This window comes from Caretta caretta, chromosome 11, assembly GCF_965140235.1.
Source record: "Caretta caretta isolate rCarCar2 chromosome 11, rCarCar1.hap1, whole genome shotgun sequence".
Taxonomy (NCBI): Eukaryota; Metazoa; Chordata; order Testudines; family Cheloniidae; genus Caretta; species Caretta caretta.
Window position 1 is genome coordinate 63,272,212 of NC_134216.1, and position 22,981 is coordinate 63,295,192.

Below are 22,981 nucleotides of genomic sequence, written 5' to 3' on the forward strand. Positions count from 1 at the left end.
TATGGCCAGGATTTCACCCATTGACTTCAATGGGACTACATATGTACTTAAAGTTAAGCTTGTGTCTAAAATATCTGGGGAAACAACCCCAACAGGAGCATGAACACAGGGACAGGACCTTTATTTTCAAATATTTTGCAACTTTCACCAGCTTTAACTGTCTCAGGCTGTGCCTACTAGTGTGTCCCCAGTACTTGCTCGGGGGTGTTGCCAGAACCATTCTCGCACTAAGTTGCAGTACCAATTGGTATAAGGGCCTCATGGTGCTAGGTGTTTTACAAACACACACAAAGGAACAATTCCTGACCCAAAGAACTCACCGTCTATGAAGACAAATGATAGACAAAGATTATGGGGAAGAAGAATACAATTCAGTATACACATATGTACACTTGCAATTGTTATTACTATGGATAGACAATTGATAGATGGGGAGAGCTGGCACTGTCTTCCAAGATTTCACTAGTCAGTAGCAGCAGAGAGATTCTCAGAAGACACTGTTTTCTGTCTCTGACATGCTTTAGGAGGGGCCTTCAGGAAGAGGCTACTACTATGGGCTTGTTTTCGCTACAGAGCTAGATCAGCACTGCTGCAATCAACGCAGCGGCATCGATTTAGCAGGTGTAGTGAAGACAGCTCCCATCGATTTCTGTACTCCACCTCAATGAGTGGTGGAAGCAATGTCGGCAGGAGAGCGTCTCCCATCAACATAGTGTAGTGTGGACCCCGTGGTAAGTAGATCTAAGCTACGTCGACTTCAGTTACACTACTAATGTAACTCAAATTGTGTAGCTTAGATCGACCGGCAACGGTAGTGTAGACCAGGCCTGTAACTGTACATACTTTCCCTCTCGAACAACAGGACCTTGCATCCTCCTTTCTCCTGTTGAATAGCAGGATTATTGGTGAAAAGTAATTGCTGGCCAAGACAACATTCAGCTTTGGACCAATCCACCACAGAGCTCTGCATCAGCTCTTTTCCTTCATTAAGAAACTACAGCAGCCATTTGACCTTTGAGAAAATGGGCAGGGAAAGGTGTGTGTGTGGGTGTGGGGTTGAAAGAATAATTTAGTTTATAACAAAAGGTCATAGTATTACGAAGAGGTCTGGAAGCTGCTGCTGTAAGGGAAACCATTCATGGTATTAATTTTGCTGAAATAAAAGAGTGAGGCAATTAAATGTAAACTTGCAAGTAATAACATTCCTGAAGGAACTGTTACCTCAGGCATTTTCTCCTGTCTGAAGACCTCAGAGCCTAATTCCATTTCATAGCATAGACCTTGTTTGTTTTTGACTGGAGCTCAATTGCTTGGCATGAAAATGATGACGTTGATGCTTGCTGTAAATTCACTGATTCTAAACTGGGACCCTGTCACAGGCTGGCTGGTGCTTTAAGGGGAGCTGGGCTCAGCCTTGCCTGTGAGGTAATAGCCATGCACCAGCTGACCCTGATGTAGTGATTTAATGACACCCACTAGCCCGGGCTGTGAAAGGGTTAGGGTGGACTACAGAGAGCGAGCAAGCAGAAAGAAAGAACTCAGCCATAGAACAGAGCTCCTGGAGTAGGTTGCTGAAGGGAGTCATAGTGACTCTGTCTGTCTATCAAGGGTGCGCCAAGGAAAAAGGAAAGGTAGTTCTGTGGGCTAGTGTTCTAGAGGAGGACCAAGGAGCTAGGCAGACCTAGGGAGAAGGCTGAGGGTATGTCTATATTGCAGCTGGAAGTGAGGCCTCCTTGCTTCCCACTAGTATGCTAAAAATAGCTGTGTGGATGTTCCTGTGGCAATAGCCGAGGGTCAGGCTAGCCACCCAAGCTCAAGCCCACCTTGGTCTGAGCCCATAGGATAGGCTGAGAAGTATCCCAAGAGAGGCGGAAGGATCTCTTATTGGGACTTGTGAACTTCTACCTGGACTGCTGTTACCCCAGAAGGGGCCTGGACTAGATGTGGCTTAGCCACAGGGCAAGTTTGGATGGAAACAGGCCACTGTGGGACCAAAGTGGCTGACAACCGAGGTGCTAGATGCAGACACCTTCAGTGTGATGCTCTAACTCTACAGCAGTGAGTGGAACTGCTTACAGGCTCTCAAGGACAACTGTTAAGAAGGAAGTATGTACTTGATTATGAATTGCAACTGTGTGCATTCACAGGGCCCTGCCCTGCAATCTTAAAACTCAATTCCTGGAATCAGGCTCATTGCTCAGGCTCATCTCCCCAGCTGCCTGACACCACCACCACCCCCTGCAACCTTAAGAGTCGCTCTGATGTGAGCCAAGTGTACTGCTGCCCCTTCCTTACTATTCCTCAGCCTGAGCACAATAAAGGGAGTCTAACAGAACGTAAGAGCTGCCCAAAAGTAGGGACTGTGGCCCTTTAACCATATTTTAATAGACTAGAGGTGGCTGCCTCCTGTGGGTCCCCCGTTCCACTATGTGTTCTATTTCTTCTTGTGTCATCTGGACACCACTGGTAGAGATGGCTGTGTAAGGGGAAACCATCTCCTTTGGCAAGTGCAAACTATGAGCCACAGCTGTGGCCCTGTGTCTGGGCTACTATAAAGGGGCAGTCAAGGATTCTCCGCTATAAGGGAATTCCTAGGTGGTATAAAGCTGGCATAGTCAGCTCTATTACCCACTCCCAACATCACAGAGGATGTCAGGACAGAGTGGGAATTCACGGCACTCTGGATGATCCTCAGCTGGTGGAGCAGTCTCTAGGGGATGTTGGAGGATATTTTGGCCCTTGCTGTCTACAAGAGCATCAGAATGGAAAGGTGAGTTAGAGCCACCTTTCTCCTCCACCCTTAGCTGTGCTGAGGATTTAGCCCAATATCTGTAGTATTTAGATCAGCTGGTTCAATGGAAAATACTGTCATTTATTTATATTTAAATAATACAAATAAAGCCCAGAGAAGAAGCAACATGTGCCCTAACAATTAGATTTATAATCTGAAATCATTAACACCCAGCAGAAAATGTGCAAATGACTGAATTCAGCCAATCAGTGCAGAAAATCTGTACTTTTAGCACACCAGGAACATACCCCCAGCTTTTTCCCACCCCCACCTCCAAATCCTTATCAAATAATTTGCTTTTACACCATGCATGGAAGGGCATCAAGGTCAGGCTATTTTGGACTATATTTTTGTTAAAACAGAATTCTGTACCACCACTTTGCTCTGACCTCAGAGAGGATCGTTATCGTCTTCTGGGGGTGAAGTATCAGTACGGTGCATTGGGATTCATCCATATGAAACCTGCAAGTGCAAACCATTAAGTCCTCACTCAGGTCTTTCTTGGGCCAACTCTCAGACTTCAGCATGAGCTGGCCTGAGGCAAACCTGAATAAAAACAATGTTAAGGCTTCAGGATTTAGTCCCTTTTATTTATTGGGAAATGGACAGCCAAATAGCTATGTACTATATGAAAATGTACTTCCTTATGTCGCAGGCTGGGGCCATCAAGCATAGTGTCCTAGGCAAATGGGACTATGTACTATAGTGTTGCTACTGCCAAGGCTATTAAGTTCCCATCCAGATCTTATTCCCCCCGGCTTCCGTGTCTCTTTATGGGGATATAGCTGTACCTGCTTCCCACTGGTCCCTATTGCCCTGCCGTTTGTTCCATTTCTTCTTGTATTATCACCAGCCAACTAGTATTTTACCTTCTTTAATGTCTGTTCATTTGTAGATAAAGTCTTGTTAGCATCTAGCTCCTTCCCTTCATTTGTCATATGTATTCTTTGACATCTTTTTGTGTTAAGCATGATTTGGGGCTTCTGTGACCAAAGTCTATATGAAGAGTTAGGAATGTTTATTACCGTGATCACTACTTTAAAGGTCTCTTGAGTGGGTGGCTGAGGTCTTGCCAAAGAAAAGCCTTCTATTCGTCTTGATTCGAGTTAGATAGCCCCCTTTATCTTGATGCCTTATAATCCCATCAAGACTTCTAAAAAACAGAACTTTTCTAGGCAGAAAAGAAAGCTGTCCGTTGAAACTGCGCCTCCTTGTTAAACGCCATGTTTCAATCTGCGTAAATGTTGCTGCACTATTTATGGAGCTCTGTTTCAGCATATGACCTTCTTCACTTTATCTTTTTCCAATAGTGCATTAATTTTCCCCCAAGTCGAGTTCTTTTTCTAGTCCTTAAAGCCATGAACAGTCTCTGGTTGTCCTTGGAAGTTTCATTTTTGGGGGCTAGATTCTCAGCTGGTGTCAATTGGTGTAGCACCTTAATTTCACCTATAAGTGATCTAGTTTAGGTACATTATTTTTGGAATTATGTCTGCTCTCATGATTTGTGCAAATCCATGTCTCTGTACTTTGTTCACTAAGTCTTCTGTGTACTCTTGCAGAACATTGATAGCAGGTCGATCTGTAATTCCACTGTCTGAAGGGAAACTGAATCACGTCCATTTCTTATTAATTAAAGTACATTTGTACTTCAGAGTAATTGATTCCTCATCTGTGTCATCAACTAGAAACATACATCTCAATTTGATGGAAATAATGTATCAAATAATAATATATCACAGAGCAAGAATGGGCTGACAAAGAGCGAAATTCGCAATAGTCAGCACTGGTGAAAAGCCAAGTCAGAAAACTTTAGTTCATCCTCTCATTCAACAAAGTATCTGCTTCCAATACAGTGAGTCCTTGTCACAGTCTGGGGTGCAGCCCAGACCAGCAAGGGGGTTCTGTCACTGCCTTCCCTGTAACCATGGGTGCCTCACAATGCATCTCTGTTGTAGTTCCCAACCTGGACTGCTCACAGCTAGCCTACCAGCATGCAGGCTGCACCCTGAGTATGTGTGTGCTAGACAATCCTGATTCAGCAGCTCTGATCCCGCCAGCCTGTCTACAGTTCCACTCTGGCTTCCACCACCCTTGGATGCTACTTGCAGGGTAACCCCAACATACTCCCAGTCCCGGATTTTCCCCCAAAATGGGTGTTCTGCACTGTCCAGCCCTTTTCTGGAAAGTTCAGATATTAAGGTTCCTTGCTCCTGTAAAGAGTTGATATTCAATAGTTTACTTCAACTGGACTTACCAAACAGTTCAGTTTAAATAAAGTACTGGATTAGTTTAGATTAAAAATAAAACAAGTTTATTAAGTATTAACAAAGAAGTTAGGATTTTAAGTGAATGCAAGTATAAGAGAGAGAGAGTTAGAAATGGTTACCTGTGAAAATGCATCTAAAAGTCAAACTTATTCTAGCAAGTTTTTTCTCAATGCTTTGTTCAAGATAGCCTTTCTTATCCACAGTCTTCCAGCAAGATGGAGGCTGACAGTTTCCTTGGTTAAGATCTCTCCCAGAGGCCCAAAAGTGCTGGTGCCTTAGTCTTCTTAGGAGAAAGAGAGAGAACTTGGGGTTCTCTGCCCCTTTCTTTGGTGGATTCTTCTGAGGGTTATCCTTCAAAGCTGGGGTGGACAAATTTTTTTGGCATCTGGGTATGGAAATTGTATGGTGGGCCATGAATGCTCAAAAAAGTGGGGTTGGGGTGCAGGAGGGGGTTAGAGCTCTGGCTGGGGGTGCAGGCTCTGGGGTGGGGCTGGGGATGAGGGATTTGGAGTATAGGAAGGTGCTCCAGGCTGGGCCCGAGCGGTTCAGAGGGCAGGAGGGGGATCAGGGCTGAGGCAGGGGGTTGGGGCAAGGGGTGGGGGGATATGGGCTCTGGCTGAGGGTGCAGGCTCTGGAGTGGGTCTGGGGATGAGGGGTTTGGGGTGCAGAAGGGTGCTCCAGGCTGGGCTCAAGGGGTTCGGAGGGCGGGAGGGGGATCAGGGCAGGGGGTTGGGGCATGGGTGGAGCTCAGGGAAGCAGCGATATGTCCCCCCTCCAGCTCCTAGGTGGAGGCATAGCCAAGTAGCTTTGCACGCTGCCCCATCTGCAGGCGCTGCCCTGCAGCTCCCATTGGCTGCAGTTCCCAGCCAGTGGGAGCTGTGGGGGCAGCACTTGGGGCAGGGGCAGTGCGCAGAGCCCCCTGGCTGCCCCTAAACATAGGAGCCAGAGTGGGTACATGCTGCTGCTTCCGGAAGCTGCGGAGCAGCCCCAGACCCTGCTCCCCAGCTGGAGTGCAGGAGCAGGGCAAGCCCCAGACCCTGCTCCCCAAAAAGAGCTCGAGGGCCGAATTAAATCAGCTGGTGGGTTGGATGTGGCCCGTGGTCCGCAGTTTGCCCACCCCTGCTTCAAAGTAAAGTTTATTCAAGCAGTAAAGAAGGCAACATGGGGTCTGGTGATAAAGGAGGCTCCATGCTCTTTTTTTTCCCCCCTCCCTTTGTCTTTGATGAAATCCAACTTGTTCTGTTTCTAGTCATCTCTTCCCCCTGCTATCTCGAGGACCCTATTTACTACTTATATGTACATTGAGGGGTAAACATACATGCCTTTATTTAGGATATGCCTGTTTAACAACTTTTGCCTAGACAGGCCTGTCTGGTTGTGAGCATGTGTTAATATCATATAGAGTGAATTTGTAACTTCACATATAATACTCTCATAAATTTCACTGTATTATTGACCAGCAAGTTATTTATTATTTTCAGATGAAATCTCACACGGCATATTTCATACAAAGATTACAATAGTATGTAGAGTGTGAACACAGGGATGCTTTTGGTCACAGTTACCCACAAAAATATCCGGTCTGGTGATAACACCACAATTAATAGTCCAAACATGACTGCCTTGCCCTCTCACCATTGTCTCAATCTTCAGCATTGCTATTCCATAACAAAACTGTCATGGGCGTGGCTTTCTTCTGTTACCTCAATTTTATGTCAATATAACTCCATTGAAATCAGGGGAGTTATATTGGTGTAAAACATATGTAACCATGGAGAATCAGGCCCAAGGTCAGGACATTAAAGAACAGCATATGACGCAAGTGGCTTTTCTTCTAAGTGCGAGTTCAGTCCTTTCCTTCCAGATCTCTCTCCTATGTACCAGAAGGAGAGAAAGTGGAATGTGGCACCTCTTATAGATGAATCAGTAGTGATTATCTTCTTCTTCTTTTGTCCACTATCTTACTCCCCTCCAAAGCATCCAAGGCTGAAAGCTTGCACTGCTGAAGTCAATAGAAGCTTTGCCATTGACTTCAATGGGCACAGGATCTGGTGGTCAGCTAGCAATAACCTAAATAACCATCTAAACCCTTATAAGCATTCCAATATCTCTCAATACCATACAAACCTTCCATATATAAACACCATCCTTAAGTATTTTCAATGCTGCGTTGGAAATGTTTTCATAATTTGTTTTCAGCTGACTCTGTGACTATGCTGTGCTAGCAACAAAATAAAAGTTTCTTTTCTGATGTTGTAAGACCTTCAAGTAATATTAAGCTCTTTAACAGTTCCATACATATATATAAAGATATAGTAAGGGAAGGGGCTTCTAAAGCAATACAATGCCTCTAATTGTTCATAGCTCTTCCTTCTCACCAATTTAGTTGCTAATTTAATAAAATGCAAATACCCGACTGTCAGATGTTGGAGACAATGGACAACTTGGAGAAGACAACTAAAGATTTACTCCTTCTATTCAGTGCTTCTTGAACTATGATACAATGTCAGACAACTTATCAATGAGACTGGTTAGCTAAAGCCATCTCCATGTGTTCATGTAGGGGGAAAAAAATCCTCTGTTTCCTGAAACACAAGCAATTATCAGGTACTATAGTAATGAGAAGATAGTATGGGCCAGATCATAACTGTATATGTCAGCATAGCCTCACTGAAGTCAACAGAACTATATTGATATGTATTGGCCAAGATCTGGCCCTATATTTTCTTGAGGTTAGGAATAGGCTAGGAATACATGGTTCTAATATAAAGGAAAATTCCTTCTCTAACACCACAGAAGAGTCTGATAAAGACCCCAGAGACAGAACTCCATTATGTTAGATTATTACAGTTCAATATCTGACCAACTTTAGAGATGATACATGGCTGTAATTACCTGGGCAATAGTGCAATGAAGTAGTAAGGCTAATACCGGCGTTCCATTACTTCCAAGCTGGCAAAGTCACCTGGCTGATGAGGTCAGAGAAGGACCTGCAAACATGCTCAGCTGAGGAGACCAACTCCTGCTTTATAGCAGACTGCTGAGCTGGAAAGAAAAGAGATTCTTTCATAGCACCTGAATGCAGCAAACTCCCTGTACAGCTCTTTATACGACTCCAATTCAAGATAGCTCTGTAAAAACAAAAGTTTTATCTGCTGGCTTTCATTATTACATCCTTATTAATGAAAAAGAGGCATTCTAGGAGCTGAACAAAGCTATGCTGTAATAATACGGTGGATTATAAGGGGATTTTATGTGACTGGAAGACTGGCTGTGGGGTCAACCAATTACACAGTCATAGAAATTGGAGATAGAAAAGACCACCAATGCAAGTTTGTTCCATATTGACTGCTGTGAGTGACTTCCTCTACAGTAAAAGGAAAAGGAGTACTTGTGGCACCTTAGAGACTAACAAATTTATTTGAGCATAAGCTTTGGTGAGCTACAGCTCACTTCATCGGATGCAAATAAATTTGTTAGTCTCTAAGGAGCCACAAGTACTCCTTTTCTTTTTGTGAATACAGACTAACACGGCTGCTACTCTGAAACCTGTTCCTCTACAGTACTAGGTCTTCTCCAGTTTTAAATGACTCAAGCATTGAGGATTAAATGCTGATCTTGCATGAGTGCAAATCTGGAGTAATTCTAGAGTGATTGCAAGCTGAGAGAGGAAGGCTAGTGTTGTGGTGACAGCACTGTAGTGGCAATTAGGAGATCTGGGTTCAATGCTTGGGTCTGCCACATGTCTAATATGCTATTTATAAACTATGAAGAGAGTTGTCAGATTATATCTCTACTCATGTTGAGTTGGTCTTTGCTCTGTGACTTATATGCATAGGCACTGACTTCCCCTTTGCCCAGTGGGTGCTTGACCTCCTGACCCCACCCCTGCACTGCCCTCGCCCAAGTCCCCTGCCCTGCCTTTTCTCTGCCTCCTCCCCTCAGCGTGCCACATCCCTGCTCCTTCCCCTCCCTCCCAGAAAGTCCTAAGCACTGCCAAACAGCTGTTAGGTGGCAGGAGGGCGGGAAGCGCTGGGAGGGAGGGGGAGGAGTGGGGACTTGGTGCGCTTGCGGGGGGCGGGGAGAGTGGGGAAGGAAGCGAGGAGGGGGGAGCTTGGTTGCCAGTGGGTGTGGAGCACCTGCTAATTTTTCCCTGTGAACTTGTCTGGACAATTTCAGCCAAAATGGCCCAGCCATTTCTCGGAACAAGGAGAGGGAAAATATTGTTTTGACCATGTTAGAGTATTTCAAAGAAAAGGTCACCAGAATTTTTTAACACCCCCATGTTTTGAAGCAGGGAGTAGAAATTCATCAGACAGTGACCTTTGTGGCAGTGATGTGCCTCCTTCTATCCCTTGGAAAATCTGCCCAAATTTGACCATCCTATAAGCTTTGAAGAATGGCAGGTTGCACATGCTCAGTAGAGATGTGTTAGAGCTTAAAAGCTAAAATCTCCAAAGAATCCGTCCTCAGTGAGCATGCTCCATCCCCTCACAGCTTCTACATGGGCCAGGACTGCACATGTGCTAGCCCCACATAGCAACTGTGAGCGCGCTCCTCCTCCATAAGGCTACGAGGGCAAAGTCAAACGTTCCCTACAATGGCTGCTCTGGCCCAGGGTGGAGTTGGCATTCGAACTTGAGAGCAGTGAGCTCGTCTCTCCTGTGCTGTCAGTGACCCGCTGCTGGCAGTCAGCTAGCACAGAGGAAAAGCTGCCTCGTTTGAGTGCAACGGTAACAAAAACTGGACGGTGGAGCAGGGAAGAGTAGACTGGGACAAGGTGTCTGGTGAGACTGGAACCTGGGGTGAGGGGTGGAACCTGGGACTGGCTAGGCAAAGTGGTGGGACTGGAAGTCAGGGAGGGGAATGGAGGCTAGAACTGGTTGGTCCCTCCCGCCTTGAAAATCCATCCAGCATAACACAGGTGACCTATGAATCTAGCCACTTCCTGTCAGTGAGAGACATACAAGAAATGGCTACCTACCTTTCGTAACTGTTGCTCTTCAAGATATGTTGCTCATGTCCATTCCAAGCGGGTGTGTGCACGCCATATGCACAATTGTTGGAAGGTTTTTCGCCTAGTGGTACCCTTCAGGTTGGCTGTGGAGCCTCCTGGAATGGAACCCTTATGGTGGTGAAATAGGTCCCTGCTGACCTGCCGCCTCTTCAGTTTCTTCTTGCCGGATACTCTGAAAGAGGGGAGGTGGGTGGGTCTTGGAATGGACGTGAGCAACACATCTTGAAGAACAACAGTTACAAACGGTAGGTAACCATTTTTTCTTCTTCGAGTGATTGCTCATGTCAATTCCAAGTAGGTGACTCCCAAGCAGTCCCCTGGAGGAGGGGTCGGAGTTCACTGAGTTGCCGACTGTAGCATGTCTCTGCCAAACGCGGCATCGTCTCTCACTTGCTGAGTGATGGCATAGTGCGACGTAAAGGTGTGAATAGACGACCACGTCGCTGTCCTGCCGATGTCATGAATGGGGATCTGTGCCAGGAATGCTGCAGATGAAGCCTGTGCTCTTGTGGAGTGCGCTGTCCATGCTGGGGCTGGAATCTTTGCTAAGTCATAGCATGTACTGATGCAGGCCGTGATCCAAGAAGAGATTCTCTGAGATGAAATAGGGAGACCTTTCTTTCTTTCTGCAATAGCAATGAAGAGCTCCATCAACTTCCTAAATGGCTTTGTTCACTCGATGTAAAAGGCTAATGCCCGTCTGACATGCAGGGAATGGAGCATGCATTCCCTGTCGTTGGCGTGCGGCTTAGGATAGAACACTGGCAGAAAGATTTCCCGATTTGCGGGAAATTGTGAATCTACCTTCAGGAGGGAACCTGGGTGCAGCCACAATCGTACCTTGTCCTTATAAAACACAGTATAAGGGGGCTCGGACATCAAAACCTTAAGCTCAGACACCTTCTGGCTGATGTTATAGCCACTAGGAACACCACTTTCCAAGACAGGTGGAACAGCAAACTCGTTGCTAGGGGCTCAAAGGGAGGGTTAAACTCCCGTGGAGGGATTGGTTGTTTTACTTGGGGGTACAGTTTGTCCAGCCCCTTGAGGAAACACCAACCCCAGGGTTAGCAAACACTGAGCATCCCGTTGAGCCGGGATGGAAAGCTGAAACTGCTGCCAGGTGCACCTTTATTGATGAAACTGACAACCTCTGTTGCTTCAGGTAAAGCAAGTAGTCCAGGAAAAAGGGAATCAAGGACTGCAATGGAGGAATACCTTTGTGGAGAGACCAAATGGAAAATCTCTTACACTTTGCCAGATAAGTGGCACGAGTGGAAGGCTTCCTGCTGTTGAGGAGAACCTCCCTAACCGAGTCTGAGTAGGTAAGCTCTAGTGGATTCAATCATGGAGTTTCCATGCTGTGAGATGGAGAGACTCTAGGTTAGGGTGCTGGAAGCAGCTGTGGTCCTGGGTGATCAAGTCTGGAACCAAGGGCAAAGTAATGGGTGTACCCACTGACAGGCCCAGCAGCATGATGAACCAGTGCTGATGTGGCCACGCTGGTGCTATTAAAATCAACTATGCTTTCTCTCACTGGATCTTGAGGAGGACCGTGTGGATGAGTGGGAAGGGCAGGAATGCATTCAGCAGGTGCCCTTTTCAGGACAGGAAGAAGGCATCCGTGAGCAAGCCCAGGCTTTGGTTCAGGAAGGAGCAGACCTGTTGACGCTTCCTGTTGCACTATGTCGCAAACACGTCTGTCTGGGAAGATCCCCACTTTTGGAAGGTGTTGATGGTGACATCCAGGTGCAGAGACCACTCGTGGCTGTGAAACAACCTGCTGAGGTGATCGGCCAGTTCATTCTGTGAACCGGGAAGGTATGAGGCCTCCAATTGTATCAAGTGGGGGATGCAGAAGTCCCACAGCTTGAGGGCTTCCTGGCACAGGGAGAGGAGCTAGTACCACCCTGTCGGTTTATATACGGATATATCAGTACGAATACACATCTTCCCTGCAGATGGGTTTGAAATGTCTGGCAAGCGAGGCGAACCGACCACAGCTCCCTGATGTTGATGTGCAGCAAAAGTTCTGCCTGGTACCAAGAGGCCCTGTGTCTTAAGTTCACTCAGGTGCACCCCCCCATCCCATCGCTGACGCATCTGTGACTAGAGACAGCAACGGCTGAGGTATGGAGAAGAGCACTCCCACACATACTGCTTGCAGGTCGAGCCACCGTCGGAGGGATTCAAGAACCTGAGGAGTAAGAGTGACCCGTCTGTCTGTGACCTCTGTTAGGCCTGTAAACTCGGGCTAACCATTCCTGAAGAGGGAGTAGCCACAACCTGGCATGCTGTACCACATACGTGCAGGCAGCCATATGCTGGAGCAACTTCAGACAAGTTTGCGCCATCTTGAGATCCTCTCTGATAGTGTTCATTGCGAGGAAATGAGCTTCCTGGAGAAAAGCCCTGGCCTGGATGGAGTCCAGGAGGGCCCTGATGAACTCTATCCTCTGCGTAGGAGTTATAGTTGACTTTTTTCCACATTTAGAATGAGACTGAGCCTGAGGAATATCATGTGCACCAGGCTCACATGGTCCTCCACTTGGGCCCATGCTTGACCCTTGATCAACCAGTTGTCCAGATACAGGAAAACTTGCACCTGCCGCTTTCGCAGGAAGGCTGCCACAACTGCCATGCACTTCGTGAACACCCAAGCGGCTGCCAAGAGGACGAAGGGGAGGACCGTGAACTGACAGCGGGTGTTGTTGACAACGAATTGAAGGAAACGTCTGTGGGACGGGACTATGGACACATGGAAGTACGTATCCTTCACATTGAGGGCGGCGCACCAGTCTGCCGCATCCAGAGAGGGCATGATGGAAGCCAAGGAGACCATGCAGAACTTCAGCTTCTTCATGAATCTGTTGAGGTTTCGAGGGCTAGAATAGGCCAGAGCCCACCGTTGACCGTGGGGACTAGGAAGTAACGGGAATAGAATCCCCTTCCCCTGAACTCCATAGGTACTTCTTCTACTGCTCTGAGTTGCAGGAGCATTTACACCTCTGGCACTAGAAGTTGCTCGTGAGAAGGGTCCCTGAAGAGGGATGGGGAAAATGGGTGGACAGGTACAGAATTGGAGAGAATATCCCAATTCTACCGTGCTCAAGACCCAGCGATCTGATGTTGTTTGAGCCCAAGCATGGTAGAAATAGGATAGATGGTTCACAAAGGAAGGAGAAGGATCCGGGATATGGACTGGTGCGCCGGCCCCGGGCGCACCTTCAAAAGTTTTTCTTGGGAGCCGGCGACTGTCTCACCGAGCCTTGGCCCTGGGTAGAAGAGGACTGCAGAGGCCTTCTCCTATTACTCCTACCCTGTCTCCTGTTTATAGTCTTGCCTCAGCTGAGAGGGGTTGAAGCGAGGCAGGGGCTGAGGCTTAAAATGCTTTCTTTGCGCTGCTGCGTATGAAGCCCCAAGGACTTTAAGGTCACTCTAGAGTCCTTGAGATTATGGAGCCTAGAGTCCGTCTGCTCAGTGAAGAGACCCACACCATCAAAGGGCAGGTCCTGTATAGCCTGTTGGACCTCTGTGGGGAGGCCCGAGACTTGTAGCCACAAACTGTGCCGCATGACAATGGTTGTAGACATTGTACGGGTGGTCGAGTCCGCTGAGTCTAATGCAGCCTGCAAGGAAGTCCTTGCAATGGTCTTGCCTTCCTCCAGGGCAGCCCCAGAGTCACAGCAGGAGTCAGATGGAAGTAGCTCTCCCTGGACAGGGAATTCCAAGAGTTAAAAGGGTAGCAGCTAAGAACTGCCTGCTGATTGACAATTTGAAGCGGGAGTCCCCCAGTGGAATAAACCTTATGGCCGAAGAGGTCTAGATTCTTTGCCTCTTTAGACTTTAGAGTGGGGCCCTGGTGACCCTGCCTTTCCTTGGCCTTGGCTGCATCCATGACCAGCATACCCAGCTGAGGGAGGGTGAAAAGGTATTCATACCCGTTAGAGGGTACAAAGTACTTCCTTTTCACCCCTTTAGCTGTGGGAGGAATGGAAGCAGGAATGTGCCAGAGGGTCTTGGTAGTATTGTGGATGGTCTTGATCAATGGCAAGGCCACCCTGGAAAGGTCTTCTGGCCTCAGAATGTTCATCATAGGGTCCATTTCTTCTGACACCTCCTCCGCTTTCAGGCCCAGATCTTGGGCTACTCTTCTGAGCAGCTCCTGATGGGCTCTATTGTCCAAAGCCGGTAAGGAGGCAGACCAGCCGGGTACTGCCTCATCCGGGGAGGAGAATGAAGAAGACCTCATAGGCACGGGATTCTCCTGACCTTCCAACTCATGGAGGTCCTCCCATGCAGGTGCTTCCTGTGCAGTGCAGATGTGTTGCCAGAGGCAAACTCGGTGCCGGGTTCGGTGCTGTCCTGGGCACTGGGCTCCGAATCCCTTGGAGGTTCTCTCACCATTGAGGCAGACAGAGGTCCCCCATCTGTCCGAGGTGACCGAAAGGGATGTGAAGTTGGCCCCTGGGCTGGATGATACGCCCAGGGAGTCCAGAATGGCCAATGAGCGGGTACCTGCCACTGTGGTGGCCAGGACATCATCAGAAGTTGTTGCATCTCGTTATATCTGGAGCAACGAGACTGGTGCTGGCTGCATCTGGAGATGTATAATTCTGGTTCTAACTCGGAGGACGAGTCTGATCTCGGGCTCGATGGCGGTGCCGTGTGGGCTGGTGCCAGTGTTCAGTGCTGAGGCGAGGACGACCGGTGCCGCAGCATGGCTGGTTTGCTTTGGACAGTCCAGCCCCCCTGTGCAGTGTTGGTGGTGCTGGGGACTGCTGGGTTGCGATCTCTATGAAGTTCCTGGCAGCCTCGAACGTGTCAGGAGTGGACAGCATGTCAAACTCCCCAATTTGTCTCTCTCGTCCTGGGGGGGTCCAACAGAATTGGAGTCAACAGTTCTGCCTGGATGGCCAGAGTCAACAATACCAGCTGTCCCTGAGCAGGAGTTGAGTGTCCCGATGTGGGATGCACTCCAAGGGCACCATTGTGCTCCACTGCTCGGACAGTCAGCAGGTGCCCCCTTTCAGCTCTTCTCAGCTTCTTATGCAGCACCGGTGAGTGAAATTGGTGCTGAGAAGTCGACAAACTTGTCTTCAGTGCCAGAGAGTGGTGGTGCTGCAGGTCTATGGGCCCCAAATCCTTCGCTGCCACCGCAGCCTCCCTTACTGAGGCCGGTGCGCTCCGCACCGAAGTGCTGGGCTTGGATCCTGACGCAGTCTGAGCCAGCTGGGGATGGAGAGCTGACTCCATTAGGACAAGCTTAAGTCTAAAGTCTCTCTCCTTTAGTCCTTGGGCAGAAACTCCTGCAGATTTTGCACTTGTCAGTTTTGTGGGTTTCCACCAAGCACTTTAAACAGGAGTCGTGAGGGTCTCCCCTGGGCATAGGCTTCTGGCAAGACTCACAAGTTTTGAAGCCTTGAGACCAAAGCATACCCCAGTCCCTGGAGGGTAGTAGGATAACGGGGTGGGGGGTATCCCCCAATAGAAATTTATCTACGAACTAATTAACTAAAATACTAGAAAGAACTAAGTAGAACTATATACAATACAAGAATAACTGTTCACTAGGAGAAGAGCTTGCCCAAGGCAAGAGAACAAAGTAGCTTCAAAGACCGTCACTGGTGGTAAGAAGTAACTGAAGAGGCAGCAGGTCGGCAGGGACCTATATTCACTGCCATAAGGGCACCACTCCAGGGGGCTCCACAGCTGACCCGACAGGTACCACTAGGGGAAAAACCTTTAGACAATTCTGCACGCAGCGTGCACACACCTACTTGGAATTGTAATGAGTAATCACTTGAAGAACTACAGGTTCCTCAGAATGCCATGTCACTCTCTCCTTAGTAATTTACAGTGCCAGGAAGCACATCTAACACAAATATCCTGAGACCTATTGTCTCCCATGCATTTCAGATTTCCATGTAAAAGCTTTCTGCTAATGTCAAGGGATGCAGTGAGGTTTAGTTACTGCACATCTAGAAGTAAAAGACACTTATGTAACACAAATTATCTAGTTGTTAATATACTGTCTCACCAAATTATATTCAAATTGATGAAAAACAGCAGGTGCCATCATTACATACTCTGCGACTTCTGTGAATAGGGGATACGAAGGACACATCCCCGATGTTTAAAGAATGGATGTGAACTCTGTGGGCATCCTTTTTAGAGTAATTTTGAACCAGCGAAAGAAATTCAAATGAGATCTCAAATTTGTAGAGAAGGGTGCAAATAAGTGCAGCACCTGACTGACTCAAAGTGTAAATATAAAGGCACCTCATGCTAGACTCAATGGACTAAATTCTCTGTTGGTGTCAAAGGGTGACACTTTAAGTCAGTGATGCTTCACTCATTTACACCAGAATAGAGTTTGGTCCATCAGGTCTGATTCTCCACTCACTCACATATGTGTCTGGCGTAGCGCCAATGAAGTCTATAAACTATGCTGGATTAAATTGGATGTAGGTCAGAAGACAATCAGGCCTACTATCTGTGACTTTAGAACTCTTACCTGGTTGCAGTTGAAGAGATAAAGCATCCTTCAGCTTCAGCACTAGCTGCTGCAGTTCCTTCTCTTCATTCACCTCCTTCTCATTAAATGGCAATTCTGCTGCAGTGGGACTAGAAGCTGTGGTCATAATTCCCTGGGTAAGGTTCCTGGTCCTTTCAGGTTGTGATATCCCCTCCTGATCTGTCTGAGGAATTCCCTTCTCTTTTGATTTTTCATGCTGTCTCATTAGGGGATTGCCATTCTGCAGGAATATTGACCCCAAAGTGGTACCTGATGATCTCAGGTTCATTGCAGCTGGATCAGTCTGAGTCTGTAGTAACTGCCTTTTTTCTGCAGTGGAGGAGGGATCCAGGGATTTCAACTCAGTGAAGCTAGTGGGGATGGGTTTTGCCAGAGCTGAATCTGATCCATTGTGAAGCTTTCTTTCATTCCAGGGGTCCTCACTTTTTGGCATCATATTTTGACACAGTACAAATGAAGGATGGTTTGGTGGTTGTAACATTGCCTGAAATGAACACAACACAGGAAACCTCTTGCTTATAAAGCTTGATACAAAGCCAATGGAAGCCTGTTAAAGAGGTAGGATGGTTTTGTAGTTAAAGAATTGAAATGAGACTCAAGAGATCTGGTTTCAGTTCCTTCCCATCCCTACCACAGACATCCTGTATGACCTTGGGCAAATCAGTGAATCTCCATGACTCAGTTTCTCCACCTGTAAAAAGAGGATAGTAATGCTTCCCTTGTCGGTCTTGATTAATCAGGTTGTAGCTTTTCAGGACAGGGACTTTCTCTTCATATGTTTGTACAGCACTTAGCTCAATGGAGTCCTGATCATGGCTGGGGACTTTAGACACTACTGCAATATAACAACAAATCAACAGGAGTTATTCCATTGACTTCAGTCGATTTTGGATCAGGCCTATAAAAGTTTGGTGTCTATCACGAAACACCATCTCTGCCTTTTTCTTCTTCTAGTGACTCTTGCCTGATTTTCAGTGTCTTGGGTCTAATTTTATTGTACATAGGTTTCCTTCCACAATTTTCTATGTCTCGATTTATTGCAACTTCAGTCTCAAGATATTGTATCTTACTGTGCCAGTAAAAAGGGGACATCACAGTAGCCCAAGATTTAATTTGCTGGAAAATTATTCTAAAAGAATTTAACTAAGAATATAGGCAGAGTATATATACACGCACACCCACACCCATGCAATGTGTGTGTGTGTGTGTACATATGACTCATGCAAACAAATTGCATGTATATCCAGCTGTATGCATTTGCATAGCATATGGACTAATATTTTAGAGTGAGAACATCATTTGAACTTTAGAAACCAAGGGTTACTTTAAATGAATCAGAATTAAAATATTCCAAAAGAAAAAGGCAAAATAAGATATTGATCCGCAGCAAGTAAAGACTTTCCTTTAATTATCTAATTCTTATGTAAAATTGTTCTTTAGACTGCACTGTCTAGTGATGTGTCCAGTCTTGCTTAAGATGCATTGAGCAATTCTCTTTGGAGCCTTTTTTATGGTTGGAATTTGCACAGAAAGGGTGTTTACTCAGCTGTTCACTCAGCTATTTATTATTAATTATTACTCTTATTTATTTATTTGTACTGTGGTGGTGCCTATGAGCCCCATTGTGCTAGGTGCTGTTCAAACAGAACAAAAACAGCCCCTGCTTTCTATCCATCTATCGATAAGAGACAACAGGGGGAGCACAAAGTAACAATGAGACAATGCTGGTGCGCAGTGGTCAGAACATGTCAAAGCCAAATTGTTGTCAAGATTCTTGGTACACTGTTCTCTGTACCTTTATTTCCTGCCTCATTTGCTGCAGCTCCATCTGCACACTCTCATGGTTTGCTATCAGGACTTGGAGCTTTGCTTCTAGTCTGCAGCTTTTGTCTTCCTGGGAGTTGTGGAGGAACAGCACCTTGTCTTTCCATTTGTTTAACTGCTTTCTCAGGTACCTGCCAGGCAACAGGGGGACAGGGGAGTTACTGGACTAAATTATCTTCCATGCACACTCCTTAATGCACAGCACAAGAGAGGACAAATATTGCAGCTTGGCTGGTGCAAAGGGGCTATAGCGCAGGTATAAGAACCTTCCCACCCAGGGTGCAGGGGCTGAGCTGTCTCCACAGCAGCCTATACACAGGGACATTCCAGGAAGCCCAGGACATGGGGAGGATGGAGAAGGTGTGGCCAGGATGGTCCTGGGCTCTGGTGATTCAACATTCCTGGAATGGCCCATGGGGCTGTCACAACAGAGACAAGAGAAGGGCTGCCCTCCTCTGTGCCTGGGGTCAAGCCAGCTCCTGCTAGCTCTCAAAGTGGGGAAGTGCAAGCTGTCTGTCCTGGCCCAACCACAGGGATGAATCTGCCCCATTGTTCCTTGATGATGATCCTTCTTGCTAAGGACCTTCTGTATGGCCTCCACTGATTGCACAGAAAGTTTCTATAGAAGCCACTGTCCTTGGAAAGATGAGGTTATTGCAATCAAAAGTGCTACCCCCACACATACTAGAGCAGGATAATTAGAGACTATGCACATAATATCTACTCAGGGCAGACAATACATAAATACCACCCATTTCTCTAATATAGAGGCAGACTCTTGCAGAGAAGTGCTGCCCACAGGATAGCAATACAGCTTTGTCTTGCCCACTGCTGAGGCGGAGCAAGAGATATAAAAGCTGGTTAGCACTGGAGCAATAAGACAGCTGCTGTATATTGCTCAATTGAAATAGTTATCCCCACTCTTCTATTACATCCAAGAGTTCTAGTTTATTAACTTTCCATTGGATAATGTGTTGGTTCACATAAGCAAGAAGCAATGGTGTTATAAATCAGTCTTTTACTAAATGGTTTCTTCCAGCTCTATTTTTAAAAGAAGAAATACATTAATCAGTACGTACTCAGAAAAACCCACACTAGGGGTAAAGACAGAACTCATCTGCTCACATTCCTCATGCCAGTAGCCCCACTGACCCCTTCAATGGGATTATACATGTCAGCTGAGCAAGATTTGGCCATAAGGCTTGTAAGAAGTCTGGACATGCAAAGTTAACACTAGTATTTGGATCTGGGTTTAGAAAAGGTTTTCCTGTCCTTGCGAGAATTTTCTTTCAGATTTTTGACATTTTTTCCCACCCTGAGATGGGATAAAAAGTCAATCTCAAATTTTTTTTGTGAACCAATGGTCTGAAAACTTTTTTGGATCAGATCAATTGAAACATCTCATTTTGATACCGACCTTTCAAATTTTTTTAAAACTTATTTTAGTACAAATTAAAATTTCTAAGCAAAAAGTCATTTTGAATCAGAAAATGAACAGATCAACATTTCCTGATTGGAAAAATGTTTCATTGGAAAATTCTTGACCAGCTCTACTAGTCCTTTTAATAGTCCTTATATTTCAGCATTTAATGGCTCTGTCCTGTGCGGTTCTGAGCATCTTTAGCTATTTTTTTCCCATAGATATTTAGGTCAGAAGGGACCATTATGATCATCTAGTCTGACATCCTGCACAACGCAGGCCACAGAATTTCACCCACCACTCCTGCAAAAAACCTCACACCTATATCTGTGCTATTGAAGTCCTCAAATCGTAGTTTAAAGACTTCAAAGAGCAGAGAATCCTCAAGCAAGTGACCCATGCCCCATGCTACAGAGGAAGGCGAAAAACCTCCAGGGCCTCTTCCAATCTGCCCTGGAGGAAAATTCCTTCCCGACCCCAAATATGGCGATCAGCTAAACCCTGAGCAAGATTCATCAGCCAGATACCCAGGAAAGAATTTTCTGTAGTAACTCGGATCCCACCCCATCTAATATCCCATCACAGGCCATTGGGCCTATTTACCATGAATATTTAATTACCAAAACCATGTTATCCCATCATACCATCTCCTCCATAAACTTATTGAGTTTAATCTTAAAGCCAGATAGATCTTTTGCCCCCACTGCTTCCCTTGGAAGGCTATTCCAAAACTTCACTCCTCTGATGGTTAGAAACCTTCGTCTAATTTCTAGTCTAAATTTCCTGGTGGCCAGTTTATATCCATTTGTTCTTGTGTCCACATTGGTACTGAGCTTAAATAATTCCTCTCCCTCTCGGGTATTTATCCCTCTGATATATTTATAAAGAGCAATCATATTTCCCCTCAACCTTCTTTTAGTTAGGCTAAACAAGCCAAACTCCTTGAGTCTCCTTTCATAAGACAAGTTTTCCATTCCTCGGATCATCCTAGTAGCCTTTCTCTGTACCTGTTCCAGTTTGAATTCATCCTTCTTAAACATGGGAGACCAGAACTGCACACAGTATTCCAGGTGAGGTCTCACGAGTGCCTTGTATAACGGTACTAAAACCTCCTTATCCCTACTGGAAATACCTCTCCTGGTGCATCCCAAGACTGCATTTTTCACGGCCATATCACATTGGCAGCTCATAGTCATCCTATGATCAACCAATGCTCCAAGGTCCTTCTCCTCCTCCGTTACTTCTCTGTTACTTCTAATTGATTCATCCCTAGCTTATAACTAAAATTCTTGTTATTAATCCCTAAATGCATGACCTTACACTTCTTACTATTAAATTTCATCCTATTACTATTACTCCAGTTTACAAGGTCATCCAGATCCTCCTGTAGGATATCCCTGTCCTTCTCTAAATTGGCAATACCTCCCAGCTTTGTATCATCCGCAAACTTTATTTCTGTTCCCATTCCTGTCAGCAAACGTTCACCTGAGTAACTTAACCTGTGCGAGTATTTCCACTGACTAGGAATGAAGGGGACTGCTCCTGGGAGCAAAGTTACTCATTTTCCTGTTTACGGAATCGGGTCTTGAGCAGGGTTGCCAACTTTGGTTGGATGCATTCTTGGAGGTTTCACCACACGACACAATCTTTAAAGATTCATCTTTAATTCCTGGAGACTCAGCAAGTATAGTCTTGAGTCAGGACAGAGTACGTTTCCGAAGGAGCAGGCTTCATATGCATCATCTCAGCTACCATTAACTTCAGTGGGAGCTGAAGATGTTCAGCATCTCACAGGACTGGCCCCTATGGGTATATCTACATTGCAATGTAAGCCTGAGCTTGATCTTGGGCTCCATCCTAACACCCCTTGCATCTACACTGCAATTGCTCTAACCCAGGACTCAGTCCCAGGACCCCTCAGGGCTGCAGGGTCTAAGCAAATGGAGGAGAGGAAGGTGATCAGGAACGGTCAACATGGATTCACCAAGGGCAAGTCATTCCTGACCAAGGTGATTGCCTCTATGATGAGATAACTGGCTTTGTTGATATGGGGAAGGTGGTGGATGTGATATATCTTGCTGTAAGCAAAGCTTTTGATACGGTCTCCCACTGTGTTCTTTCCAGCAAGTTAAAAAAGTATCGATTGGATGAATGGACTATAAAGTGGATAGAAAGCTGGCTAGATCATCGGGATCAATGGGTAGTGATCAACGGCTCGATATCTAGTTGGTAGCTAGCATCAAGCGGCGTGCCCCAGTGGTCGGTCCTGGGGCAAGTTTTGTTCAACATCTTCATTAATGATCTGGATGATGGAATGGATTGCACCTTCAGCAAGTTTGCAGATGACACTAAGATGGGGGGAGAGGTAGTTATGCTGGATGGTAGGGATAGGATCCAGAGTGACCTAGACAAATTGAAGGATTGAGCCAAAAGAAATCTGATGAGGTTCAACAAGGACAAGTGCAGAGTCCTTCACTTAGGATGGAAGAATCCCATGCACCACTACAGGCTGGGGACCGACTGGCTGAGCAGCAGTTCTGCAGAAAAGGACCTGGGGATTACAGTGGATGAGAAGCTGGATAGGAGTCAGCAGTGTGCCCTTGTTGCCAAGAAGGCCAATGGCATATTGGGCTGCATTAGTAGGAGCACTGGCAGCAGATCAAGGGAAGTGATTATTCCCTTCTATTCAGCATTGGTGAGGCCATACCTGGAGTAGTGCGTCCAGTTTTGGGACCCCTGCTATAGAAAGGATGTGGACAAATTGGAGAGAGTCTAGCAGAGGGCAGCAAAAATGATTACGGGGCTGGGGCACATGACTTATGAGGAGACACTGAGGGAATTCAGCTTATATAGTCTTCAGAAAAGAAGAGTGAGAGGGGATTTGATAGCAGCCTTCAACTTCCTGAAGGGGGGTTCCAAAGAGGATGAAGCTAGGCTGTTCTCAGTGGTGGCAGATGACAGAACAAGGAGCAATGATCTCAAGTTGCAGTAGGAGAGGTCTAGGTTGGATATTAAGAAACACTATTTCACTAGGAGGGTGGTGAAGCACTGGAATGGGTTACCTAGGGAAGTGGTAGAATCTCCATCCTTAGAAGTTTTTAAGGCCTGGCTTGACAAAGCCCTG

General features: G+C 46.3%; 1 protein-coding gene across 8 annotated transcripts in view; it reads right to left on the bottom strand.

Moving 5' to 3' along the window:
- Positions 1 to 22,981, bottom strand: part of DYTN (dystrotelin) — a 64,503-nt gene that overhangs the window by 5,590 nt on the left and 35,932 nt on the right. For 5 of the 8 annotated variants that reach the window (XM_048870461.2, XM_048870462.2, XM_048870458.2 and 2 more), the window contains 3 exons: positions 18,409 to 18,568; positions 16,593 to 17,097; positions 6,498 to 8,103 (listed from right to left, as the gene is read on the bottom strand). In XM_048870461.2, coding sequence (XP_048726418.2) covers positions 8,000 to 8,103; positions 16,593 to 17,097; positions 18,409 to 18,568 — 769 coding nt within the window. In that variant the 3' untranslated portion in view covers positions 6,498 to 7,999. Of the gene's footprint in view, positions 1 to 6,497; positions 8,104 to 16,592; positions 17,098 to 18,408; positions 18,569 to 22,981 lie in introns of those variants that run through there. The other 3 variants (XM_048870460.2, XM_075118111.1, XM_048870459.2) reach the window with 3 other exon arrangements.